The sequence below is a fragment of the Lineus longissimus genome, chromosome 3, assembly GCF_910592395.1.
Source record: "Lineus longissimus chromosome 3, tnLinLong1.2, whole genome shotgun sequence".
Lineage (NCBI taxonomy): Eukaryota > Metazoa > Nemertea > Pilidiophora > Heteronemertea > Lineidae > Lineus > Lineus longissimus.
This window is the reverse complement of record NC_088310.1, coordinates 3319804-3344656: the sequence shown is the minus strand read 5'-3', so window position 1 is coordinate 3344656 and position 24853 is coordinate 3319804. Positions and strand designations below refer to the sequence as shown.

The window sequence follows — 24853 nt, the reverse complement described above, 5'->3', positions numbered from 1 at the left end:
TATCTGAAGGACTATCCCTTGGATCTTGGAGATGGGCTATTGTTATTGTCCTTTCTGTAGGTATGTTGCAGGCAGCAGAAATAACTCAAATATCTAAAATCTAAATGACAAGGGAAAAGAAAGGCGTTATAAAACTTAAATCTAAAGTGTAAAAAAGAAAAAGAAAAATGTTGTCCACAACCGGATTCGAACTCGCGACCTTTGGATCGAACATCGTATTCTGCCATTTTTGACGAGCGCTCTACCAACTGCTCTAAAGTTTCTAAGACTTCTGACGTCATGTATTTGTCGAAATCTGATTGGCTGAAAGTCCCTGTACAAATGTACACTATAGTGCCCAAAAGGTTCAGGAAAAAAAATTCGCTACCCGCCCTTTTCAGATAGACAGTTAGCCCATCTATCACTTCGATCTATCTACCGAGCTGTCATGGCCAATACTTTTTCTTTCAGAATCCCCGACGTCCTTGAACTTTCAAGAAATGGTTGGGTTTGGTCAAGGGACTGGTATTGGATCTGATATATTATCATTGTTGTCACACCTTTTCGCTAAATATGAGGTCTTGAAAATGCTTGGTATTGCTCCTTGTGAGGTGTTACCCAACGTTAATGACGCCTGTCTGTATAAGTGGTACATACTTGACACCTATGGCGAAGGATGAGCTAGTTATTTTCGAGTTTGTACATTGGGTGCATCTCGTTCCTCGGGTTGCATTGCGCCCGCGACCCCATAGGAGTTCCTGGTCTTGTCTCTTCGCCCCCAACCCCGATAAACTCTATGTGCCGTGAACGAATGCTCATCAGGTCGACAGTTATTTGACGACGTAAATCCATCCATATTAACTGGCGCTGCGGCTGCGCTCAATAGACTTCGTTGGGGAGTCTGAGCCTGATAGGGTGTACCAGTCCAGCCGGTTATGTACGGTTGGTATGCTCTATGATATGGATCTCCATCCACCTGTCAGCTAGGGGCAGACCCCAGTGTCTCAACCCTGGGTCTCAGAGGCGGTAACTTCTAGTCAGGCAGCGCGCTATGTCTGGTTAGGCGACATGGGTTACCAGGAGCATCCACAGCCAAAATGGTTTGCACATGGAGGTCATCGCGACCGACTTGTGAGGGGGAAGAAGTGATGTCCATGGCGGTTTCAAATTGATCTGACGACCCCCGCGTCTTCTGGACACGGAGGGGTTCGTGTCGCCAAATCCTGTCAGCTAAATCCTATCGTTAGCATCGTTCGCGGTACATGGAAACCAAGGGCATGGAACCCTTTTTTGTCTTGGTTTAATTTCTCTGAGGATTTCAATGATGGTATATATATTTAGATCCACAGGTATAGTCGGTACATGTGGCGACTCGCCACATGAACATTTTAATAGTTTTTTTTCGAGCATTGTAAAAAGTTATGAGAATAAATTTCCCCTTTGGACGTGTTTTTTTAACCAGAATGACAATCAAAAAGTTTGTCACTGGAGAGTTTCCCCATCCCCCACCCCAGCCCTAGAATAATATACAGACTAAATAGTATCTTTGGACTGTACTGGTAATATAGGTCAGTCACGAAAAATAAAATATATATTGGACTGTACTGGTAATATAGGTCAGTCACGAAGAATAGAATATGTATTGGACTGTACTGGTAATATAGGTCAGTCACGAAAAATGAAATATATATTGGACTGTACTGGTAATATAGGTCGGTCACGAAGAATAGAATGATATTGGACTGTACTGGTAATAGAGGTCGGTCAAAAAAAAAGAAATATATATTGGACTGTACTGGTAATATAGGTCAGTCACGAAAATATCTGAAAGTCTGTGCCCCATTGTTGACGAATATAATATCGTGAGGACTTTATCAACAGTCACGGTCCCTGGCCCCTCCCACATAAAAATCATTAGCAAGGTCACTGCAGGCAATAGCTTCAGCATTGTTATTGTATAAACATGTCTTAAACATTATAAACGGCCCTATTTGTGGGGTTACATTAGGTTATTGCTGGGGTAATGATGTCCATGTCCGATTCTGCGTTTTGTGGACTTGTAAATCAGTCCAGCAGTGACATTGCGTTTTGAGGACATGTTAAAGTCTGTCCCACAGTACCAAGTTTCACCCCAGCAATTACCAATAAGACCTGCACGTGACCTTAAAGTAAATAGCTATGCAAGTGTGGTCGAGAAAAAACGCGATGTATGCATTGGAAGAAGGAAATCTGCGAAGAGTAGCTGGAACTGTCTGTCCAGCTCTCGTTTATGAAACAATGGGCGATTTGAGAGACGTCTCCTGAACAGATCGCCCATTGTTCACTGAAGCAGCATTCGAATTGTCTCCAATTTTTTCAGGTGGATTGCTCCATCTCGCGTGGTTTCGCTGTCCCGTCCCTAGAATCGAGCCAACGCGACCGAGGCAACTTCTGAGAGATAAATATTCAGGATGCCAGATTTGTGGAACACAATTGAGGTAAATGAGATAAAATTCGATACGCTGGCTACAGTTGATGAAATGAGGCTTTAGGTCCGTCATCATGTAACTGATATTGGGACAAACCCGAGGCAGGTTGACCACCATTGCCTGACAATTCAATTTAATTGATTCATCTTATAAGTGCCAAAGAGGCTGTCACAGACATAAACATGTGTATAGACATATTACTGATATGCTATAATGGAAGATTTTTAAAAAACGTCATGAAAAATGTTCAAATACTTCAATTTATTAAATTGTATATTTCAATGTTTCTTGGTATCTAAATCTTCCCTTTCTATTCCAGGCCAGTAGCCAAGAGCAGGGAACAGCAGTTCCCAACGGAATTGACCCTTTTCTTGTTGTAATTCATGCTGTTGGCTCAGAATGGGTTGACACTCACCTGTTTTCGACCCTGAAAATTAAACCTCGAAGATTGTTACTCTTTGTAAAAGTGAACCATGCAAAATATGTGCTTATTCCTGAAATCAATAGCACTTCATGTATGTACTCGCTGATCCAGAAAATTGCTATTTCTTGTTCCGTTTTCAATGTGGCAATCCATTTACCGTATCTGAGCTATTTCACAGCACAAGAAGTGCAACATTACAACAATGGAGCTATTTCTTGATCACAGCAAAAACGTGTTCTACATTGTTTTATTCAAATGATGCATGGATGAGCCTTATTGACATATTTGTTTTCAAGAGGAATTGGTTGTAGGTTTTCTTTCTTTTTTCTTAAGGCAGGCCTAATTTAACAGAAGGCCTATATTTTAGGTAGGATATTATTTATACTATAGGCCCATATCAGTTTTGAAATCAATTTCCTCTTGAAGACAATAAACGTCAATCGAGTCTCTGCACCATTTTGATTGGGCGGTTTTGGGCTAAAATACAGTTCAAGAGAATGCTCCATTGGTGTTAACAGAATATGTCATTGTCTTGGTCAGCAATCAGTTCTTGCCACCTTGAAAGCGGTCACGGTTACTTACGACTTGTACATTGTTCAATTGTTATTATGCTATTGTCATTGTCATTTGCCTTTGCCCCCCCCCCCCCATCCTTATCGACACTCACAGCGCACCACCCTCCATCCCATGCCCCGCATGCGCACTGACCCAACATCTGATCCCTTGACACGCTTGCTCAAGCGGCTCAAGCGGCGTCAGCAGTATCAACGTTCTGTTATCGTATTCCAAGTTTTGCATTATTCATATGTATTTACTTGCCAATTAAATGTTGTCATATCATTCCCTTCGTCTCTTGTCCTTCGGTCAATAAGTGTGCGGATCACTCCCAATAAATTCGATTAACACACTACACTATCTTCACGTGCAACAATTTACGGTCAGCCTTTTCTGATTCCGCATGCCGGCCACTAATTCTAAGTTTTGTAGTATGTTTTATATACTTGCCCAATAAAAGTTGCCATATCATCAGGCTTTGTCTCTTGTCCTTCGGTCTCTCAGCGGGGGGGACACTCTCGAAAAGTTAGATTTATGCGCTTACCAAACGACACCAAATGCACTTTCCTCACCAAAATACCTCGCGCCTGCGGACAGGGACGAAATAGCCCAGAGTCTGTACCGTAACTTAATTTGCATCCCGTTTCAATCTAGAATGACATATCATCAGCCTTTGTCTCTTGTCTTTCGGTCTCTCAGCGTGGGGGACACTCTCGAAAAGTGAGATTTATGCACTTACCAAATGCACCTTCTTCGCCAAAAATACCTCACACCTGCGGTCAAGGACGAAGTAGCCCAGAGTCTGTACCGTAACTTAATTTGCATCCCGTTTCAACCCCGAATGAGATAGCCAACTTGTATGTTAGCAGTTGACGGTCGAGAAGAAGAGACAGTTTTTCTAAGCCTTGCGGAGACCAACGTCTATGTATGACGACAGTTCTGAAGAGCTCCGTCTGGTTTCCTATATCTGTATAGTCATCATGGTATCAATGATTGAGCCGATTTACGAATATCGCGTAACTGAACTTAAGCAGGATTTCATGACACCACAGACCATCTTTCATACATCTTCGCTCGTGAGGGCTTGCGAAATCTGCCTAGATAAAAAATGTTTACTGACAAAGTCCCATTTCTCCACTACTCACGGAAAATAACTATGTGTCCCTGGAGTTCGAAGGATGTGACATTACAGAGCGTCCGATTTAGTCTCGTAAAGAGACACGAATTATTCCAGGACATTCAAACTTGTGTTGTATCCTATCCTTACGATGTATGTTTATCCCTACAGAGGTGCTAAAAGCCCTGTCTCTTTAGTATTGGATGAGGCATCCTGCAGACAGTCCGCTTTACGCTCTTGAGAGAGACACCGACACCCCATCTCTGCCCAGAGTAACCCGTGCTTAAAGTAACTGGTAAACCGCAATCGTCACTTGAAGACAAAGCATTTGCTGGTGTTTATTTATATCATCTCCTCAAACACTACTCGAGTACTTCTTAGGTGGTACCTGATACGAGACAACTAACTGAGCTATAACTAACCTGAAGTGCTATTTGATAAGGGCACATGAGCTGTGTCCCTTTAGTTCGAAGGATATGACACCTCACAGTGTCCAATGCAGCTCCTTGAGAGAAAAAGACACTAATACATTCACAGGACTTTCAAACTGCTGGGAGCGTCCCTGCAGAAGTATGGGCAGTGAAGCGGACAACCCTGTTCCTCCAGTGTTAGTCTTGGGGGTAACTGATTTGGCATTACCTGGTATGGGCAACTCGTCTTGCGAGGGTGCAGATCGCGTGTCCCTTGTACTTCGAAGGATGTGACATACGACAGAGTGTCCAAAATGCCCTAAACTAGCAGCCATGAGGGAGGAGTTCTAGCCATCTGGAGCACTTAGATCCAGGACCAGTTTTATGATGACTAGAACACTTACAAAAGACGACAATATGTTGACTCAGTGACCCTCTCCTATTTGCCGCCTACCCGATATTGATGGAAAACAGCTCAAGGATGATACACAGATGATCAAAAAGGTCTTTTCAGTTCTTACCTTGCCCTGAAGATGGCGATGGCGTAGTTCTTTCATGAAGCCAATTCCTATGGCTTCGCCTTGGGTAAGCAAGTCTGTTGTGCCTCCCATGCCAGTAGCCCAAAAAGGACCTTGGGCAAGTTTGGTACTCATGTGTCAACTCCACTGGCATGTGACCTTCAGCAAGACATTGTCCACATCGGTGCAGAATGAATAAAAAAACTAAACTGATTTACAAAATGGCCTCAATTTAATATTAGACTTGCAACTTCCTCATTTAACAACACGTTTGCATACAAACATACAAATAAAAAAGCTAGTTAAGTGTCAATTAGGTATCAAGTTCTGAATGAAAAGCCGAAGTATTTGGTGAATTAGTCAAATCCTGGCCCCAGAAAGTCACTGAAGTGTCGACTGCCTGACAAGGGGTACAGGGTCTTCATTGACTGCTGCAACATTTGGGAAAATATTGTTGATCATGACAATGAACAGACTAGCACAAAGTACCTTCCTCAAAAAAATTTTGACAAGCCCACTCACTTGGAATGAAATATAAATATTTTACAAAGAAACAAAGCATCGAATATCTTTCCCCTATGGGGACAAATTAGCACCATCTGATGAAATCACACCATGGACAGGGACTTTTATCAAAGAGACCTACAATCACTATCAGAAGTATGACAAAGATTTCATGTCTGCTGCATCATGCAGACGTCTGAGACAAAAAGGTCATCACTGCAAACTGCAATGACTGTGAACTAGTTTGATATATCGAACATCACTGAGATGAGCAATAAAAAGATCCCTTGTTTATGGAAAAAATAGGCTGTGGAAACAACCTGCAACAACTGTCCAAGTGTCAGTCCCTATGACAGATACGTCTGTCCTAGTGTTAGAGGTTAAGCATTGATTGATCCCCGATTGTCTTTGATAAGTCTTGTCCTCTCATCTGCCTCATCCTCTCCTTCAGCCTCACCAGCAGCGCTATCTTCTGGTTGAATCTGCTGCAGTTCTTGCTGGGATGGTCCCATGCATGGCAACCACGATACATCAACCAGTTCGTTATAGAGCGCTGTGCCGATTAGAAGGAAGAGAAAACCGTCCACTGAAAACAGACAAGAAGAATGAACAGACTCAAAATATCAAAAACGCCATTTCAAAATATTTGACAAGAAAATGAGAAACTCTTGAATTGAATATCTACGACATCAGATAACACCGATATTCATCCTCACCATCATCATCACCAAGAGGAAATAGCTCATCATTTATGCTCAAACATATTTGTATGAAGTAATAAATGATGCTCTAAAAGTTGTTTGCACATACCTTGCAGTAGACCCCAAGTTTTATCAAACTCTTCCCCAAAGCCCTGAAAGAAAGCATAAGAAATGTATGAGAGAGAAATGAGAAGTGAAATTAAATGAGTGTAAGATGATGAAACAAGAAATGAACAATTATGCCAAATCAAAATGGTCAACCCACTATTAAAGTGGCTTTTGATTCAAAATACTACAAAATATTGCAAATTTCTATTATGCTATTATCAGACGTAATCAACAAAAGTTGTTAAATTACCTTATCAAAAGCATAGTAAATAATTAGATCCACAATCCAAACGACTATTGTCCGACAGGCATCCAGGAGGGTCCGATGGACAGCTAGAGAGAAGGTTATCAAGTATCAAAGATTAAGTGACCGTCAACAAAGCAACTACAATACTGGGCTTCAAGCCTAGGACAATGCAAAGGATGAGAGTTGACACCCGTAGGATGACGTTGTACACCACATCCTGCAATTTACCTCACTCGGACAAAAAAGCATGAAAATATGTAAAGGTAACAAAGAAATAACACTTTTATGCACTGTTTCCAAACTACTTGAATTGCAATATGCTCACCCGTCAATGACTTTGTGACTGCCAATCCAAAATAGTTATAAAATGCAATAGAAAACAAGTAGAGAAGGCAGAAGATGAGGAGCCGTGGACTTTTCCCGATCTGGTACAGGGCATCGAGGCTGTTCTCATAGCTGTTGTTGAGTTGTGGCCCCGGGATGAAGTACATAGCTGGAAGCACCGCCTGGAAGAAGAAATGAGAGAATTTAAAAGGAGAATATTCACATGAGATTTCATACATCACTTTGGCGGTCACATGTCTATTATTTGCCAGCTGTAACAGAGAGGAAGGCCTCAGTACATGTTGCCAAAACAGCACATGACCTGTAACACATTGCTTCCGGTATCCTGAAATGACAGAACTTAGTCTGCTGCCAGTGCTGGCTCATGATAGGGATGTTTATAAATGGATGCCGTTTTTGTGAGCTGTCACCAAATTGGGTAACAACACGTCAAAACCCCTTGATTTAACAATGCCAGGAGATATCATGGCTTAGCTAGAAGTACAATAACGACAGGCTGTACTTACTGCTGCCATAATGAGAAAACCATAGGTGCCCTCCATGCCCACTACCTGCAAATGAAGAATGACGTTTTCATGAATCAAATGGAACTCAGTTCGAAGAAATCAATTTCAATGCAAGTTTATGTCTCCAGGGTCTATGCTACTGATACAGCGCACACTGGTCACCAAAATCAAGAACAATGAGCAGAGACAGAACATTTCCTTTGTCTGAGTAAGTTCACACAATTTGCTTCAAACTTGTCATCACCTGCGATTGCGATTCTGTCCTGATGTGATCACACTAAAACACTTTAAACTGAATTTACTGAAGATCTCTCATACCTGCAGTGGATGGTAATTTCTTTTCTTGAGGAACATCTCTTCTACGATCATCTGACTTGCACTGATTACCTGCCCACCAAGGATTAAGGCGATACCTGGAGAAGCAGAACCCATTATTCCATAAGAGTCAATTCTTGAATCATTCTATTCAACATATAATTATTAGACTCGTTTTGAACACAGAAGTTTTGGCGAGACATGTTTACCAACCAACCTCTTGGCTGGTTTAAAATGTGTTGAAAGCAGATTCTCAGACCCACCTAACAGTGCCTCCGATCCTGAACCTTTCGAGCTCTCTCCTTTGAAGACACTTGAAATGCCTACAAGCACCAGACCAATCACAGTCACAAACATCCCAGTCCAATGATGGCACTTCAGATTTCGTTTTAGGAAGATTTTCTACAAAAGAGACACTCTCTTAATCAAATCATGCATCGAACAGAATGGCTATGAGGAGCACGCAATAGAACTCTACACCTAAACATGCTTCCCTTGTACATCATTTTTCAGACATAGAATTAAAGAATTAGGCACTCAAATCTACTTCGTATGAAGGTTAGAACACTTACAGATAATATACCAGCAAATACAATAATGGATCCTCGTAACATCTGCCAGACAGAAGCATTGACATACACAAGACCAATACCAGCAAGTGAGGTTCCAATGAGATCCAAGCAGGTTGGCACAGCAAGGATTAGCTTGATGAAACTGAAATGAAGAGGAATATGTTTCTTCGTATTCTGGGAACTAAAACTTCTGGTTCATCACAACACAGCATATGAATTATATCCGAGAATCTGCAGAATAGATGAGACTTAAAGCTGTCCCTCAGTGTCTATGCCAGGGCATGTAAAATATTCCACGCAGGGACTGAGGGAGTAAAAGTGTAATCTGTGGTGGCCTGACATCTCAGCAAATTTCAAATTTAAAACGGATGCTATACGATTGAGTGAAAGCATTGTTTTCATTGAAATCTCGTTGTGTGAGGAATAATTTTCCTCATGTGGTTGGTTAGAAACTAACTAGTTACCCTCCCTGCTGAAGATTCTCCACTGGCTTTCCTTCTCTTTCACGTTCTGCATTCTGTAAAGTAAAAGTAGGAATGATGTTCACCAGATTCAAGGGAAAATAACATTTTATGGCTCCAAAGATGCAACATATATTTTTATCTAAAAACAGAACAGGAGAAGAAGCCTAACATTTTTGACCACTGGAGACTCTTATAATGTTATCCAAAGGTCTGGAGTTCAAACCCTGACTGGACCTCAGTGTTTTTGCTTCATTACCATGGTTACTGTAAATTTGTCTCCTACCTCTTTCTTCCATTGGTCCCTTTCCTTCTTCCTGCTAATGGCTAAACCAACCAGACAGAGTGATTCTCCAATAAACATTATGATTGTCTGGAACCAAGGATGATCAAATTCATGGGTTGTAGCTGTCCCATTTGCAGAATAGTTGTAATAGCCTGGCACACTATAAAAAGATGATGCAATTTATGATGAGTGGAGGATAGTAATTTTAGAGAATTTTAAGAGACTAAGAACCCATTATGCGAGGATACATTGGATTTTTTTGACAAAGATAAACCAGAGCCCAAACAAAGCAAATGCTGTGTGACCACTCAGAACGTGTCAGCACAAGGCCTAAGCCAACTTCAGAGAATGCAATACGCCACTGTGACCCGTTTTTCCGGGTGGAACGCATGACTGGTCAGCACCCAGTGTCAAAATTGTCTATTACATGAAAACTATCATGGTGTATGTATTGTATGTGTAGTCACACCACCATGACCTGGGCATGATGACCAAAAACTCAATGAGTTTTTGCCGTGACCCATGTCATGTGTACATCCCATGCATGGTCAGTCTGACAGTGAGCAACAGTGGCAGCACAGTGCAGACAGTGCCAGTGACTTGTGAGACAGTACAGTGGCACAGTGCTAGTGTAAGTGTGCAGTGACAGAACAGACTGTCAGTGTTAATCATTCAGTCAGTCAGTGTCGTGTGTGCAAGTTTGGCAATAACATTTGAAAAATAAGTCTATCTCGCATCGTGTGCATCAAAGAGGCGTGAAACTTTACACTCATTATCTTAGCTATATACATACAATACTTACTTGCAGTCATTTTGAGCTTTTTTACTTATTGTGTTGATGCTACCGGTCAAAAGCATGCCCACAGCAAGCAAAATTTGGTAGCTGGACAGTGCCATTCTGGACAGCAAAGGTCATGTGATCCCTATCAGCTGAGTGTGTCTTCCGGGTTTGTTAGCGGGAAATTTAAAATTTCGTTTAGAATTGAAAACGAGAGACAATGGAACAAATTGCCTCTGCCAGCTGGTTATCTAATCAGGTTAGGAAGACCTTGACACAACCTAAAATTTCCACCTGGGTCACCACTAATAAACTTTGGAGACGACAGGACAGCCTACGTAACAACCAACCTCTTCCAGCTGGTTATCTGGTCAGGAATTTACCCGAGGTGAGCACATGGTCCCTGGACCATTTCATTAACTTTTCCTTGGACCTTGAACAGCATGGTTTTTGTAGGTCATTAAGTTTGAATGGAAACAATCGAGGAGCTGGTGATCAGTTACTTACAGGCTTAGCAGCCCTGGTTGGCTCTGTGAATTTTTTCCTCCTAGCCACTTTATAGCCAAGTGAACCCGTGACCGGAGACTCCATGGCAACGAAGCGAGCGGGAAACTGGCAAATAATGTATGCGTAAGGCGACCAGCAGCGCCACCAAAATCACTGTAGCGGCAACGGGTACACCTACAATGCAGACGATAGCAACCCCACGTGTGATAGCGCGGCCGCCCGCAAACATGATAAAGTTTGACTGACTAACGATCGTTCCTTGGTGCATTTGGTGTGAAAGTGGATCTTTTTGATAGACTTTGATCAATTTTCGCACAACACTATTACTCTCTCGCCAAATCATGGCAATTCAGATTGAATTCGCAAAATTTTTAGCCATACATTGTTTTACATTCGCCAACCCTGCTTAGTCTCTGCTCTCTTCACTGCCAAACAAGACTACTCCCTGGGAAACAACATCTCTAAAGTGCAGCGCAAAAGCTGAAGAAGAACCACTGACAGTGGTTTGTAATTCCTGGGAACCCCTTTTTCAATGAAGCAGGGATGAGATAAAGCAAACAACACCACATACTCAATCTCAAATATTTACTGCTCATATATCTCACAAAATGTACATTCAAGGATCGTAAATCAACAATCCGATACTTGACAATTTGATTTTTTACTTGACAGATGGTATGGTAACAGAAAAAAAGTATCTGGGCTGGGGCGAGCTTGAAATTACATGCAGTTGTCTAGCTTGGTTGATAAAATAATCATTTTTCGTCATTCCAAATTTTGATGACCATCGCCATGCAGATTCTAACAGACAGCGTTAATTGTACAATTAGATCATTATCAAAGTCAACTACTGTAAAGCCCTTTATTTTTGCGAGCCTAGTGCAGTGAGGGGGTACAACCTTGAACTCCAGGGCGGGTGCGTCTGGAATGATGTGTTTCAATTGGTTTTATTATTGGAAAAAGCATCCATTCTCAGAAATAGATGGCTGCAAGAATGTTTTTCGCAAACACATAAGGCCCCGCAAAATAAAGGGTTAACGGTAACATGAAAAGTATCAAATCAACCCAAGGGTGAATCATCAAGTGAAAATAATGTCCATCCAGAGACTATTTTGAATCTGATCCAGTGAAAAACTGCTTGACACGGACGAGTTGTTCTAGCCAGCTGCCCAGCCGGGACTGTGAGCATTGCCACAGGACAGATAGGGTGTGCCTGATGTGGCTGAAATTGGGAAGAGAAATTTTGTTTCATAATAACGCTAAAATTGCATCTCATTCTCAGCATAACATTGGTTACCACAAACGCTTTGTCAGATCATCCTAGCACATCAATAAACAAACAAGTTTTAAAACATTGTGTTAAGAACGACTATCAGTATCAACATCACAATTTTCATAGCCAATTTTGGATTACCTGAGATTGTGCATATCCAAGACGCCAGTCAAGGTGAACTTGTTGTCCCAGAATATGTTGCAGACGCCATTGTCAATGGAGCACTTGGTGTGCTGTCTGAACCCATATTGTCTGAATGCGGCACATTCAATGGAGTTGTTGGAGGTGTAGTTCTGAACCAGAGCTGTCTGGAGGCAGACCTCTGTGTCATGAACCCACTTCTTTCCCTGAAAAGTCAGATGATTAGTATTTTGAGCTGAAGTTGTGATGGTGTATGGTCAATTCAGCCTGGTGACCAATTCCACCCAGGTCCTTTTACTTCTGCCCACTACCATTTTGGCCCTTAGTCATTTTGGCCAATGCCTATTTGTTTCGGCCCATTGGTCAGAATACCTCACACGGCAGCCGCAACTTACCGGTTCAGTCAATCTGTCCTTGCGGTCCTGGAGTTTCATACAGATGGTCTTGGCATCCGCCAGCAGGAAGTCATGGCAACGGTAGCGCTCAAAGAAACACTCATAGAATTCACATACGCCATGTTCAGCGAGGGCGACACATTCAGGGTCAATGGCTGGAAGATGGAGAATTCAAGAATGTCCGAATAGAAATAGACACGCCACAGTAAAACTAAAAGTGATCGAGATATATATTGTTGCTTGACTTCACTCACAGGCTGACTGGACACTATTACTGGTATCAGGAGTGAAGGCAAAAAGAAATATCTTCCTTGGACATCTCAATTTGGACATTAGCACATTACAACAACTAAAACTGCAAATTTATAGCTACCACATGTGGGAATGTAGGTGAAAGTGGTCTCACGGCAAACTCACACAGACACACATTTGCCACAGGTGTTCACAAAACTAACTCCTGGTCACAACTCTAATAGGATTCCCTCTTAACAAACTTCGTGGACGGACTTCAGTGTAGGACTTATTCATCTAACAACATGTGGTGTCCTAGTGAACACAGAGACACATCTCAACTGGCAAATCCATGAGTGTCCTTGACTTGTTAAGATCTTGATTTGAGGAAAGTTCCCACCACATTCGGCTAAGAATAGGGAAATAATTAGCTTAAAGTGGTATTTTGCAAAAACTTTATAAAACTCTAGTATAAGGTGTCCTTACCGACAGATGGACTCTCCGGGTCTGAAAGCCTGCCATCTAATGTGTAACCCTTGATACCAGTTAACAGGAGACAGGCGACAGTCACAAGCCACTTCATCGTATTAGAAGGTCACTGGAAGTTGGAATATTCACTCATCGTACTAGTAGGTCACCAGAAGTTAGAATATTATAAGAACACATGTCTTCTAATTGACATCCATGCAGATATGAGTGCGTAACAGTGTGCGTGCAATAAACTACACATACATTGCGTTATGTAACTTCGTTTTGCATGGATTATTCTGACGTAAATAAACATATTACACTAAAGACAGTCTGGTTTTATTTTAAATTCGGCCATACACTGTCAGTGCAGCCAGGGGAAAAAGTGTACAGTCTTACCTTTGAAACTTTCCAAAATGTACTTTTCGCCAAACAAGAATAATGGTGCAGGCCTCAATGTCTTCTCTATATGAATATGAATTGCGTACTAGATCCTGTTTGTGTCTATCGTGACCCATATTGATGTCAAAAGACCATGGTTCCTTTGTTTCCTGGCCTAATTTGTTTATTTTGTTAATCAAATGGATGGTTTTAATTTGATCGATTTAGACCTATATTCAAGAGGTCAGTGTTAAAGGCCTTAAACTTTTGTGTCTACTTGTTTACAATATCTAGCCTATCATTACAGCGTAGAACACCACATGTGGATGTCTGATGTGGAGTTAGGCCCAATACAAGTGGCAAAATTCAAAGCATCGAGTAAGATATGGTGGTGCTACTGGGTACTTCCAAGGATAAGTAAAATCAGAATTTGTATATGATTGAGGATTTGTATAAGGAAGAGTTTGGCCTTTACATGAACCAATGGTGTCACGACGAGGTCAATGATCTGATTCACCCAAGAAGAAAATACTGTGAACCACAAAATTTTTGCACTTTTTTTTTGCAGAAATTTCCGATTTTTTTCATTTTGGCTTTTTACAAAATCTCTTTCTATTTATGGAATAAAAAACAGAATATCAAATTATTTTAAGGAGTTTATTGTAAACAATATGTACAAAACTCTTCAATGTCAGAATCTACTGCATGAGTACTCAACCAAATGTCAACATGATGCTGAATGACTGTCCCACAATCCATATTCTTCATATCCTTAGAAGGAGAGATGTACATTTCTAAAAGTTCATGTAACAATCATGTTATTGCCAAGCTCAGACACTGCATCGTCCAAAGATTCTTCACACCCCACACAATCCATGCATCGAAAAGCATACTGTTGGTCCTCTGCTTTATCTTGCCACCAATCAAAGGAAAAGTTATCATCTTTCACTTTCGAATTGTCCTTATTTTCTTCAGTTCACGATACAGAACATTCTCCTTCACTGAAAAGGAAAACGTCAACATCATTATTTGTGGAAAGTGCTGTCCAGATTGGAAACAGCTACAGTGGAATCTCCCTTAGCAGACACCTCTCTGTTAAGGACAACCTCTCCATTAAGACACTAGTTTTGGTCCCAAATTGGTTGTTTCCATTCAATTTGACCAAACTTACCAAATGGATCAAAGTTGATTTGCTCCATTTTATCACCGCCCTTCTCACGAATTCGGATTACCTTGTGACCAGTGCCCGACATGCTTTTGAGGACTACCATAATTTTCCTGAAACCGAGCATTATATAATAAATAGAAAATTCATGTAAAGATGTCTGCAGTGCAGGGCTCAATATTTCACAAACGTTAAGGAGGCAAATCTTTGGTAACCAAGCTCCTCTTTTAACTCGGTGCCCCAGAACTTCAAACCCCCTGTGGTTAACTTCCAAATCCTGGTACTGGACTGAAATAAGTAGTGTAAAGAGCACTTTTGTCAGTTACACTGACTGAACACAAACTTTTTTTCTTTTTACTACATATGTGTGTATGTACTGAGTGAAGGTCCAAAGACAAGTTTCTTTCCAGACTTACTTTCCACTGGCAGCTGTGTTAAGCAGTGGCCTTGTAAGCAACATGATGGGGTCTCAAAACAAGCACCCTGAAATAAATGAATGAGGAAAGAATTATTTCATTTGATGGCCAATACTAGTTTTGATGGGAGTCTACAGCCAGGCTGGGGTCCTTCCATACTCAGAGTCAGAGTACCTAGCGCTCCGCAGTTTGCTGGATCAAAGATTCAACAGGGCTTCCACCTATCGTCATGGGAACTACGACACATCTATATTTAGATCTATATTTAGGTTTCTTTGGCTCTGAACCACCACCTCTGACTGGTCAGAAGATGTCTAGTGGTGCTATGTTTTGTTGCAACGCTTGGCCTATAATTAAATGCAGTACATGTACATTGTACATTGTACATTGATATGCTACACACATGTGACATTGGCCATGGCTTCACAAGTTCACATCCTCCCTGTAGGCTGTACTGTACTTACTAGTCACGACTCATGCATAAGCCATAGGCTAGTCAATTACGTGTTGCTATAGTGTTATACCTGTACAGGACCTATATTGGGGGAATGGCAGTGAATTGCCTGGCAGTGCCAGTGGAAGTATCCAGTTGCGTTTTTTCTCGACCACCCTGTATGTATTTAGTCACTCGGTCAATGCTTCTTGTGTGACTGTGTCGATGGAGCAGTGTTTACCAAGTTTCCTTCTTCTACAAGTATAGGCCTTATAGAAATGCTCAAGCTAAACTGGTGTGTCATAAGCATAGGCTACTATCTTTTAACTGTGATGTGTTTTCACCTGTTTTTACACAAATCACAAATCAAGATCCAACATTTTTGTCCTACATCCCCAAAGTTCAAGGTCGTCCAACACCGATTGCTCTCGCCCCACTCGGCACACCGCCATTCGACGCTACGGTCTCACTGGCCGGTGCGGAGGCCAGGCCTACCTGACTCCAAAAATGACGCGACGTCATTGCTGTAGACTTGGCAGTACCTTACTCTCATACAAACCTATACATTTCTGAATAGCTTGTCTCTTGTAGAATAAATCTGGCCAAGTTTCAACGTCGTCTAGACATACAGTCATGCATAGGGATAGAGTAGGCCCATCTGTATCCATGGTATTCACTCGAGATTGAAGAACTAGTGTTTTGGCCCCTGGCTAGTGGAGACCTAGGTGGAACTACTGCTTTGGACCTGTCGGTCATGGCCTCTAGATAGCCATATTCCAGTCAAAATACAATGGGGTCGGACACTTTTCCAGGGGGACATTTTCAACTTCTACACCGGTTCATGATTTACCTCGGCGCTATTTTTCTGATCACTAATGTCATAAATCAATTTTGTTTGAAATTGTTGTGTCAATCAAAATTTATAATAAAAGTTATTGATATGATTTTTATGCATTATCTTTTTTTATATTCCATTTAAACTACATTTTAGGTCAATATCATCCAATAAAATACGGTATTTTTCTTTTCACCTGGCAAATTTGGAATTCCGAAGTTTACCGGAAAGTGCCGACCTTTACTGTGTGTGCCACGTTAGCTAAGTTGTGGCAAATTATCCCTTTCAAAACGTCATCAAATTAACCAAGTTCAGTCTCTTATTTCGTTTTTTAGCTGATATCCTTATTTGTGAATATTCAGAGATGGATCTGACACAATATTTATTACTTGTGTGCAGTATTTGCTTCATTAGCATCGATGCTTTGAGGTTTAGTTTGTCTCCGGGTGCCAACAACAAAAAATGTTTGAGAGAGGAAATCCATAAAGATGTGTTGGTAACAGGCGAATTCGAGTTCACCGAGGCCCCCGGTCAGAAGGGGTCAATACATGTTAGTATCCTTATAACCATGGCTTTGTCTTCTTGTTTTTGAAATCAAAGAAAAAATAGTGAAAACTAAACCGAGTCTGTGAGTTGTGATGAAGAGAGAGGCTAACAGGAGCACTGCACCTGCCTGCAGAAGCATGCAGCGCATCGGCATCCTACAACTCGGTATTGTAGTATCAGTCTATAGCCTAATTGCCACTTACCTCGTAACGTTAATTTCCATTGAAAAGCGGCGATATTACACAAATCTTCTAAGACATGGCGATACATTATACAATAATCGGAGCCCAAAACGTTAACTGAACTGTCAACTCGCAATGCCTGTGCATTCGTTCAACAGCTGTTTCGATATTTTATAGGTTTGTTGTCAGAAAGACATCCCTATCTGAAGAGTATTTTTGGAAACCTTTTCTGCAGGTAGGCCTAGTTCTTTTCACATGTATTGATAAATTGTATATTGCTTATGATTCCAGGTAAAAGACTCCAAAGGTCACATTTTGTATCAAAAGGAAGATGCCACCAAAGGAAAGTTTGCCTTTACAACAGAAGAATATGACATGTTTGAGGTGTGCTTTGTGTCCGTTATGTCTGGAGGTATGGTTTTCAAAAGTTTGATATAATTCCTTCAAAAGCTCTGAATCTGTGAAAGTCTGTCTCATTTAAAAGTGGAAAATCAATTATCTGCATCATTGTCATGGTGCCAATATAGTTAGTTAAGGTTGGTTGTCCATGAAGTTAACCTTGTGGTCAGGTTTCTTAAGATCTTGTTCAGTGAGAAAGCCATAAGTAGAACCAAGGTTTCCAATGTAGCATGAGAGAAGAAGAAGTAGAACCAACTCGGTGTTGATCCCTGAGCTATCAAATTGTGTTTGAAATGGGGTCCGTTTGAAATGTTCTAAAATGTTTTGTCTCCCACCAGGTGGCCAGGGGTCAGATAGAGAGGTGTTCCTCATGATGAAACATGGAGTAGAAGCTAAAAATTATGAAAGTGTAAGTAATATTTGCAAAAGGTCCTCCCTTTCACTCTTTGTATTGTGATAAACGCCCGAAAGGTGGAATTGAACCACTCCGACGTCAGTCGGCTACAGGTTTGAAGCCTGCACCCCAGACCACTGAGGATCATTCGGGCACTAGTAGAAAGATATGAGGTTCCTTATATGTGTTGATTTTATTGTCACCATTTGTTACATGGTTGAGGAAATGAGCGAGCAAAAAACCTTTAGCATCTTCAGTCTTGTTGGTGGGTAGTCTATTCAATGGAAATTTCAAGTAATCGTTGCAGCTTCATCGATTGAGTATTTCAGTGCTCTCAGATTTTTTTTTGATTTGCATTTTGTATATTTTTTGGGTAAAATGTGGCTTTTGACTGATACTGTCTGACGGTGACCCACATTCAATGTTCAGGTTATGCATAACAGATATGTCTTCTATCTTTGGTATTTTGTGTTATATTCTCTGGTTGTAATACTATGTACAATTCCTTTCATTTTTTGTGTATTGCAGATTGCCAAGGCTGAGAAGTTGAAGCCAATGGAAGTAGAATTGCGAAGACTTGAAGATCTCTCAGAATCGATTGTCAATGACTTTGCTTACATGAGATCTCGGGAAGAGGAGATGAGAGATACTAATGGTCAGTATTTTGTTTGCACAATTTTATGTCATCTGGTAAAACAATTTGTCTCGTCATTTCATTCGTATCAATCAAATTTGTTTCACATTACTATCGAATGGACTGTGGTAAGTTCACTTGCTGAAGCAGAAAGTTGGAGAATAGTGGCCCGACTTCAGTGTACGGAGTGATGGAATTTTTTGTTTCAGAACTGCATATTCTGGAGCATCTCACAGATAAGGACAGGCTCCACAAAACAAAAGCAGGGCAGAGCAAACTGTCAATGTAATGTTGCAGCTGGTGCTACTAAATCTCAATAACACAGCCATTCACAGCCATTCACAGCAACGCAACAAAACATGTCTGATTGTCCTTGTCTCTATTTCAGAATCCACCCATTCACGTGTGCTATACTTCAGTATATTCTCAATGTGCTGTTTACTCGGCCTGGCAACGTGGCAGGTCCTCTACCTTAGGCGTTTCTTCAAGGCCAAGAAGCTCATCGAATAAGAAGGGACTGTCTTATGGACTAGCATATCTACAAGTACTGCTGCAGCTGTGTGCTTCAGTTTCAAATGGTGTTAAGGAACTTGTCACCATTTATATATGCAGCTAGCTGTTGATCTCCCCCATTCGAATTAAATGATTTTAGGTTTGGAAAGGTTTCCTTAAGTATTTTGGGTTTCAAGTGCTTCTGTTACATGCAACATTAATGAAGATAAGCATAACTGCAGTAATATTTGTTGATGTGTTCACAAAAATAAGTTAGATGATTCTAACGAGAATGAATTGAATTAGACTAATCTTCAGTCTTGGTAGACTAATCTTTCATCTTGATAACAGGATTTCAGGTTTGCATATGCTAATCAGGATGTTCTAATTTTTATTCTTTATGGCAAATGTGAACCTGGGGAATTGTGTGGCATTTTCGTGCATGAGTGATTTCAACTGGTTGATACTTTGGAGATTGAAATAATCAAATATTAGTCCAGTGTTTACATCTTTGATTTTTTATTCTGCTGACTCATGCTGTAGTTTCAAATAGCTTACTGCATGATATAGGCGGCCATGGACAGAGCTTTAAAATAGATGGAAAATGGTACTGGGTTAGTAGTAATATCTGTAGAATACTGTAAAATCTGTCAGGGGCTGTTACCTCTTTCTAGATGCCAGAGCTAGTTCTGTAATGGTGTTTCCAATTACTATTCAGAGGCTGCTGTCTTTAAATCTGTTAGGCCGCCTGTTCAGACTTACGGTGATTAACAGCCTCACACATGTGATTTCTTTGTCTTATTTGGATCCCTCTATATCCTTTGGGTAATATTCCTGTAACTTGTGTTTTTTTGCTGTTGAATTTGTCATCTCAAACGGTGTCAAATACTGCAGATACTGTTCATAATCTTCTAGTAAACATTCAAATTGTGTGATTGAGAAGTTCAATGGCAACAAATTTGGGCATCTCCCACCCTCAAAGAATTGAGCAAAAAAAGTCTCGTAAACAAATGAATTATCAGGTGATACATACAGATTCCGATCCGATCTCGGCATTTGTTTTTGGTGGAGAGGAGTTCATAGCTGGTTTATATTTCAGGGGTTATTATTTTTGGGGGTTGGGTGCACTTTTCTACTTTCGTGACTGTGTGGTTCGGTACTGTGCATGTTATGATTACCCAAGGACAAAGAACTGACAATAATTATGACGGTTGTCAAAGATCAAGTAATATCTTCCACTGAATATGGTAATATCTCTTAAAGGCCCTTGTTCCAAAATTCAAAATAACTGAACTGAAGTCTCTGGACTTGGATTTATTTTTCTTCAGTCATTTTTTCATACTTTGGGTAATCATAATCAATTTATGTACATCCATTTTGTAAATATTGCTTCATTGCACTGTTCCAATTTGCTATACCAGGTGACGTCTCATAAAGCATTTTTAATACCGAATCAAAATAAAAAATAAAAAGTTCAACGGTGAAACTACAACATGAATGGAAGTTTGATGATGTTGAAGAGTAACTTTTTGGGACACCCTGTAATAGATCTATTATGCTTGATAAACAAAATCCAACCTGGTAAAGTGGTAAGCTCTTCCTTTTGGTTTTGGTCTGGGTCTAACTTCGCCGTGTGACTGTGAGTTTTTTTGGTGCCACATTCAGGTCTTTTCTTTGGTTTACCATTTAAACGAGGGGGAGAATATTTTATCCTAATTCATTGGCACAAAATAGGAACCTGAACCGGTTTAATGTAGAGATGTAGATATACTACACATAGGTATTAGAGTCAAATTGCGTTTAGTAGCAAGGTAACTTGGTTAATTTATCACTGTATGTGTATGGTGTTGTCAACGCTACTTAGCCAGTTGAGGGGCTACTGTACAAATGGCCAAATTTACATGTACGTGTGATAGGCCTACATGTATGTATAATTGAGTTGCCTCAACCGCCTAAGTGTCAACACAAAAGTGTTTCTCAATGTAAAAATTGAGCGATGTGAATTACATTTGTTAAAAAAATTGTTTCAACAAAAAAAGAGAAAAATGATTATCTTCCCATCGGTCTTCTATAATATCTGATAAAATGTATCTGTACATAAGCTTATTCAATACATACCATGATTCCCATGATGTTGGGGTATCTACCAACTCCCTCCTTTAATTATTTGTACCAGCATGACTGAACTCCTATCATAATGGTTGTTCTGACAAATTAGAAGACAGAACTGTTGTTTATTGATTTTCTAAGTAATTGTAGGTTTTATGGCATTTTCAGTTGGATCCATCACCATATGTAAATAGACATGATGTATGCGTACAGAGTCAGACTCGGAAGTGGGCTGTCCATTGACTTTGTCTACAAAGAATCTTTATCAAGTCCAAATTGACACTCCCTCTGTTTCGTATATTTTGAATTCTTAGCATCAGTTGAAAGTGGATGGACTTCAGCATTTGCTGTTGCTCATGCTCCTTTCTATGTTATACGACTGAATGTAGCATTTTGTTCACCATGTTTATGATACCATCTTGTATGTACAGACGGGAAGAAATAAATTTGAAATATATAAAACATCTTTTAGTTAATTTTAAGTGGGACATTCTGACTTTCTGTGGCATGTTCAGAGACTGCAGAATCTTTTTCTTGATCTACTCATCTCTTGCGATCTGGCTACTCGGATCAGCCACTTGTGCACTTTCCTTATTGGAAGACGCCTGCCCATTCAGGTACACCCTTGGATTGTGAAATCCAGCCTTATGTTCCTCACAAAGCACAACCTTACGAGCTGGGCTCTGTCTCAAATGTCACAGCCTTGTATATAGCTGTCCTCAACAGTCCCCCGTGGAGGGACAGCAGATGGCTGAATGGAAGGCACCTGTCCATTCGGGCACAAGATCGGATTGTAAATCTCAGCATTTTACACCTCGCCAAGCACAACTTTACAAGGCAGGTTCTGCTCAATGTCTCACACAACCTTGTATATAACTGCCCTCAACAGTCCCCGGTGCAGAGACAGTAGATGCCTAGCAGACAGCAGTCCATTCAGATACAACCTTAGATCCTGAGCCTATCCTTATATACCTCACCAAGCACAACCTTCCATAATAACTGCAGTCAGCACACAGAGACAGTAGATGACTGGAAGACACCATGTCATGTGTGTCTCCCAGTAGAGACCATGTCACAACCAATCTGATGACAGTAGCTGCTACAATGACCAAGATCTGAATAGTAGTTACCAGGTGGCTTCACTCGTCCTAGACACTGTCACAACCAAGCTGATGAGAGCAGCTGTTACAATTTCTGATTCCCGGTGTCGGAACAACTTTATTTTGTAATTCAGTGGATTGGTCTTTTCAGTTTCTAACTAGCCCTGAAGATGGCGATGGCGTAGTTCTTTCATGAAGTCCATGAGACTCCGATAACCAGCTAAAAGAGGGGGGATTTGGGCCACGTAGATCAACGTGGTTCGGCGCTGAAGGTGATATTGATCTGCTCAAATGTCACAACCTTGTATACTAGTATAACCTTCCTCAACAGTCCCCGATGGAGAGACAGTAGATGACTGGAAGACACCTGCCCAATTAGGTACCACCTTGGATTGTGAATACCGGCCTTCCTCATCAAGTGCAACCTATTAATGTAGCTTACGGCTCGAATGCCACAATCTTGTATATGTCAGTGTCCTCAACAGTCCCCGGTGGTGAGACAGTAGATGAATGGAAGACATCAGGGCCCGGTTGTTCAAAGCTCTGTTATCTGGTTTGGCGGCCGCTAAACCATCGTTATCTTAGCAAGCCGCCAAATTCGCTCCGTTAGGCTTAGCGGCCGCTATGTCACTGCCACCGCTAAGTTAGCGGTACCTCAAGGGTTTTGTCATGGGCTGCTGCTAAGTTACCGCTAAGTATGTAGCGGTCGCTTAAACTTAGCGGCCGTCAAAATAACCAGGCTTTGAACAACTGGGCTCTGCTCTTTCAGGCACAACTTTGGATTGTGAACCCCTGCCCTCTATTCCTCACCAAGCACTACCTTACCACAAGGTCGGTTCTGTCTCAAATGTCACAACCTTGCATATAAGTGTCCTCAACATTCCTCGGTGGAAACAGTAGATGACTGGAAGACACCTGCCGTATTTAGGCACAATCTTGGATTGTGAACCCCTGCCCTCTTTTCCTCACCAAGCACTACCTTACCACAAGATTGGTTCTGTCTCAAATGTCACAACCTTGCATATAATTGTCCTCAACATTCCTCGGTGGAGAGACAGTAGATGACTGGAAGACACCTGCCCTATTTAGGCACAATCTTGGATTGTGAACCCCTGCCCTCTATTCCTCACCAAGCACTACCTTACCACAAGGTTGGTTCTGTCTCAAATGTCACAACCTTGCATATAATTGTCCCCAACATTCCTCGGTGGAGAGACAGTAGATGACTGGAAGACACCTGCCCTATTTAGTTAGGCACAATCTTGGATTGTGAACCCCTGTCCTCTTTTCCTCACCAAGCACTACCTTACCACAAGGTTGGTTCTGTCTCAAATGTCACAACCTTGCATATAACTGTCCTCAACATTCTCGGTGGAGAGACAGTAGATGACTGGAAGACACCTGCCCTATTTAGTTAGGCACAATCCCTGCCCTCTTTTCCTCACCAAGCACTACCTTACCACAAGGTTGGTTCTGTCTCAAATGTCACAACCTTGCATATAATTGTCCCCAACATTCCTCGGTGGAGAGACAGTAGATGACTGGAAGACACCTGCCCTATTTAGTTAGGCACAATCTTGGATTGTGAACCCCTGTCCTCTTTTCCTCACCAAGCACTACCTTACCACAAGGTTGGTTCTGTCTCAAATGTCACAACCTTGCATATAACTGTCCTCAACATTCTCGGTGGAGAGACAGTAGATGACTGGAAGACACCTGCCCTATTTAGTTAGGCACAATCCCTGCCCTCTTTTCCTCACCAAGCACTACCTTACCAAAAGGTTGGTTCTGTCTCAAATGTCACAACCTTGCATATAAGTGTCCTCAACATTCCTCGGTGGAGAGATGACTGGAAGACACCTGCCCTATTTAGTTAGGCACAATCCCTGCCCTCTTTTCCTCACCAAGCACTACCTTACCAAAAGGTTGGTTCTGTCTCAAATGTCACAACCTTGCATATAAGTGTCCTCAACATTCCTCGGTGGAGAGATGACTGGAAGACACCAGCCGTATTTAGGCACAATCTTGGATTGTGAACCCCTGCTCTCTATTCCTCACCAAGCACTACCTTACCACAAGGTTGGTTCTGTCTCAAATGTCACAACCTTGCATATAACTGTCCTCAACATTCCTCGGTGGAAACAGTAGATGACTGGAAGACACCTGCCGTATTTAGGCACAATCTTGGATTGTGAACCCCTGCCCTCTTTTCCTCACCAAGCACTACCTTACCACAAGGTCGGTTCTGTCTCAAATGTCACAACCTTGCATATAAGTGTCCTCAACATTCCTCGGTGGAGAGACAGGAGATGACTGGAAGACACCTGCCGTATTTAGGCACAATCTTGGATTGTGAACCCCTGCCCTCTATTCCTCACCAAGCACTACCTTACCACAAGGTTGGTTCTGTCTCAAATGTCACAACCTTGCATATAACTGTCCTCAACATTCCTCGGTG

The 24853-nt window shown here is 41.4% G+C and overlaps 3 protein-coding genes, 1 long non-coding RNA gene and 1 other non-coding gene across 5 annotated transcripts; 1 reads left to right on the top strand and 4 right to left on the bottom strand.

The window, feature by feature from the left end:
• Positions 1–5681: 5681 nt before the first annotated feature.
• LOC135484714 (solute carrier family 35 member F6-like) lies at positions 5682–10424 on the bottom strand. The gene is made up of 11 exons (XM_064766361.1): positions 10319–10424; positions 9517–9676; positions 9234–9286; positions 8770–8911; positions 8461–8599; positions 8201–8295; positions 7883–7927; positions 7357–7537; positions 7035–7117; positions 6786–6828; positions 5682–6561 (listed from the first exon to the last, which is right to left on the bottom strand). Exons 1-11 carry the CDS (start codon positions 10411–10413, stop codon positions 6356–6358), a joined length of 1242 nt encoding a protein of 413 aa, XP_064622431.1. The 5' UTR covers positions 10414–10424; the 3' UTR covers positions 5682–6355.
• Positions 10425–11372: 948 nt separating this feature from the next.
• On the bottom strand, positions 11373–13841 carry LOC135484726 (uncharacterized). Its single transcript, XM_064766381.1, has 5 exons — positions 13709–13841; positions 13328–13439; positions 12611–12765; positions 12216–12421; positions 11373–12023 (listed from the first exon to the last, which is right to left on the bottom strand). Exons 2-5 carry the CDS (start codon positions 13422–13424, stop codon positions 11909–11911), a joined length of 573 nt encoding a protein of 190 aa, XP_064622451.1. The 5' UTR covers positions 13425–13439; positions 13709–13841; the 3' UTR covers positions 11373–11908.
• Positions 13842–14333: 492 nt separating this feature from the next.
• On the bottom strand, positions 14334–16155 carry LOC135485067 (uncharacterized). The gene is made up of 4 exons (XR_010446521.1): positions 16049–16155; positions 15272–15338; positions 14862–14968; positions 14334–14691 (listed from the first exon to the last, which is right to left on the bottom strand). It is a non-coding gene; the product is annotated as an uncharacterized LOC135485067 (long non-coding RNA).
• Positions 16156–16782: 627 nt separating this feature from the next.
• On the top strand, positions 16783–21757 carry LOC135485395 (transmembrane emp24 domain-containing protein 10-like). Its single transcript, XM_064767378.1, has 5 exons — positions 16783–17089; positions 17559–17679; positions 18005–18075; positions 18589–18715; positions 19083–21757. The coding sequence occupies exons 1-5, from the start codon at positions 16904–16906 to the stop codon at positions 19202–19204; spliced, it is 627 nt and encodes a 208-aa protein (XP_064623448.1). The 5' UTR covers positions 16783–16903; the 3' UTR covers positions 19205–21757.
• Trnastop-uca (transfer RNA opal suppressor (anticodon UCA)) lies at positions 18128–18214 on the bottom strand. The gene has a single exon. It is a non-coding gene; the product is annotated as a tRNA-Sec (tRNA).
• Positions 21758–24853: the final 3096 nt, after the last annotated feature.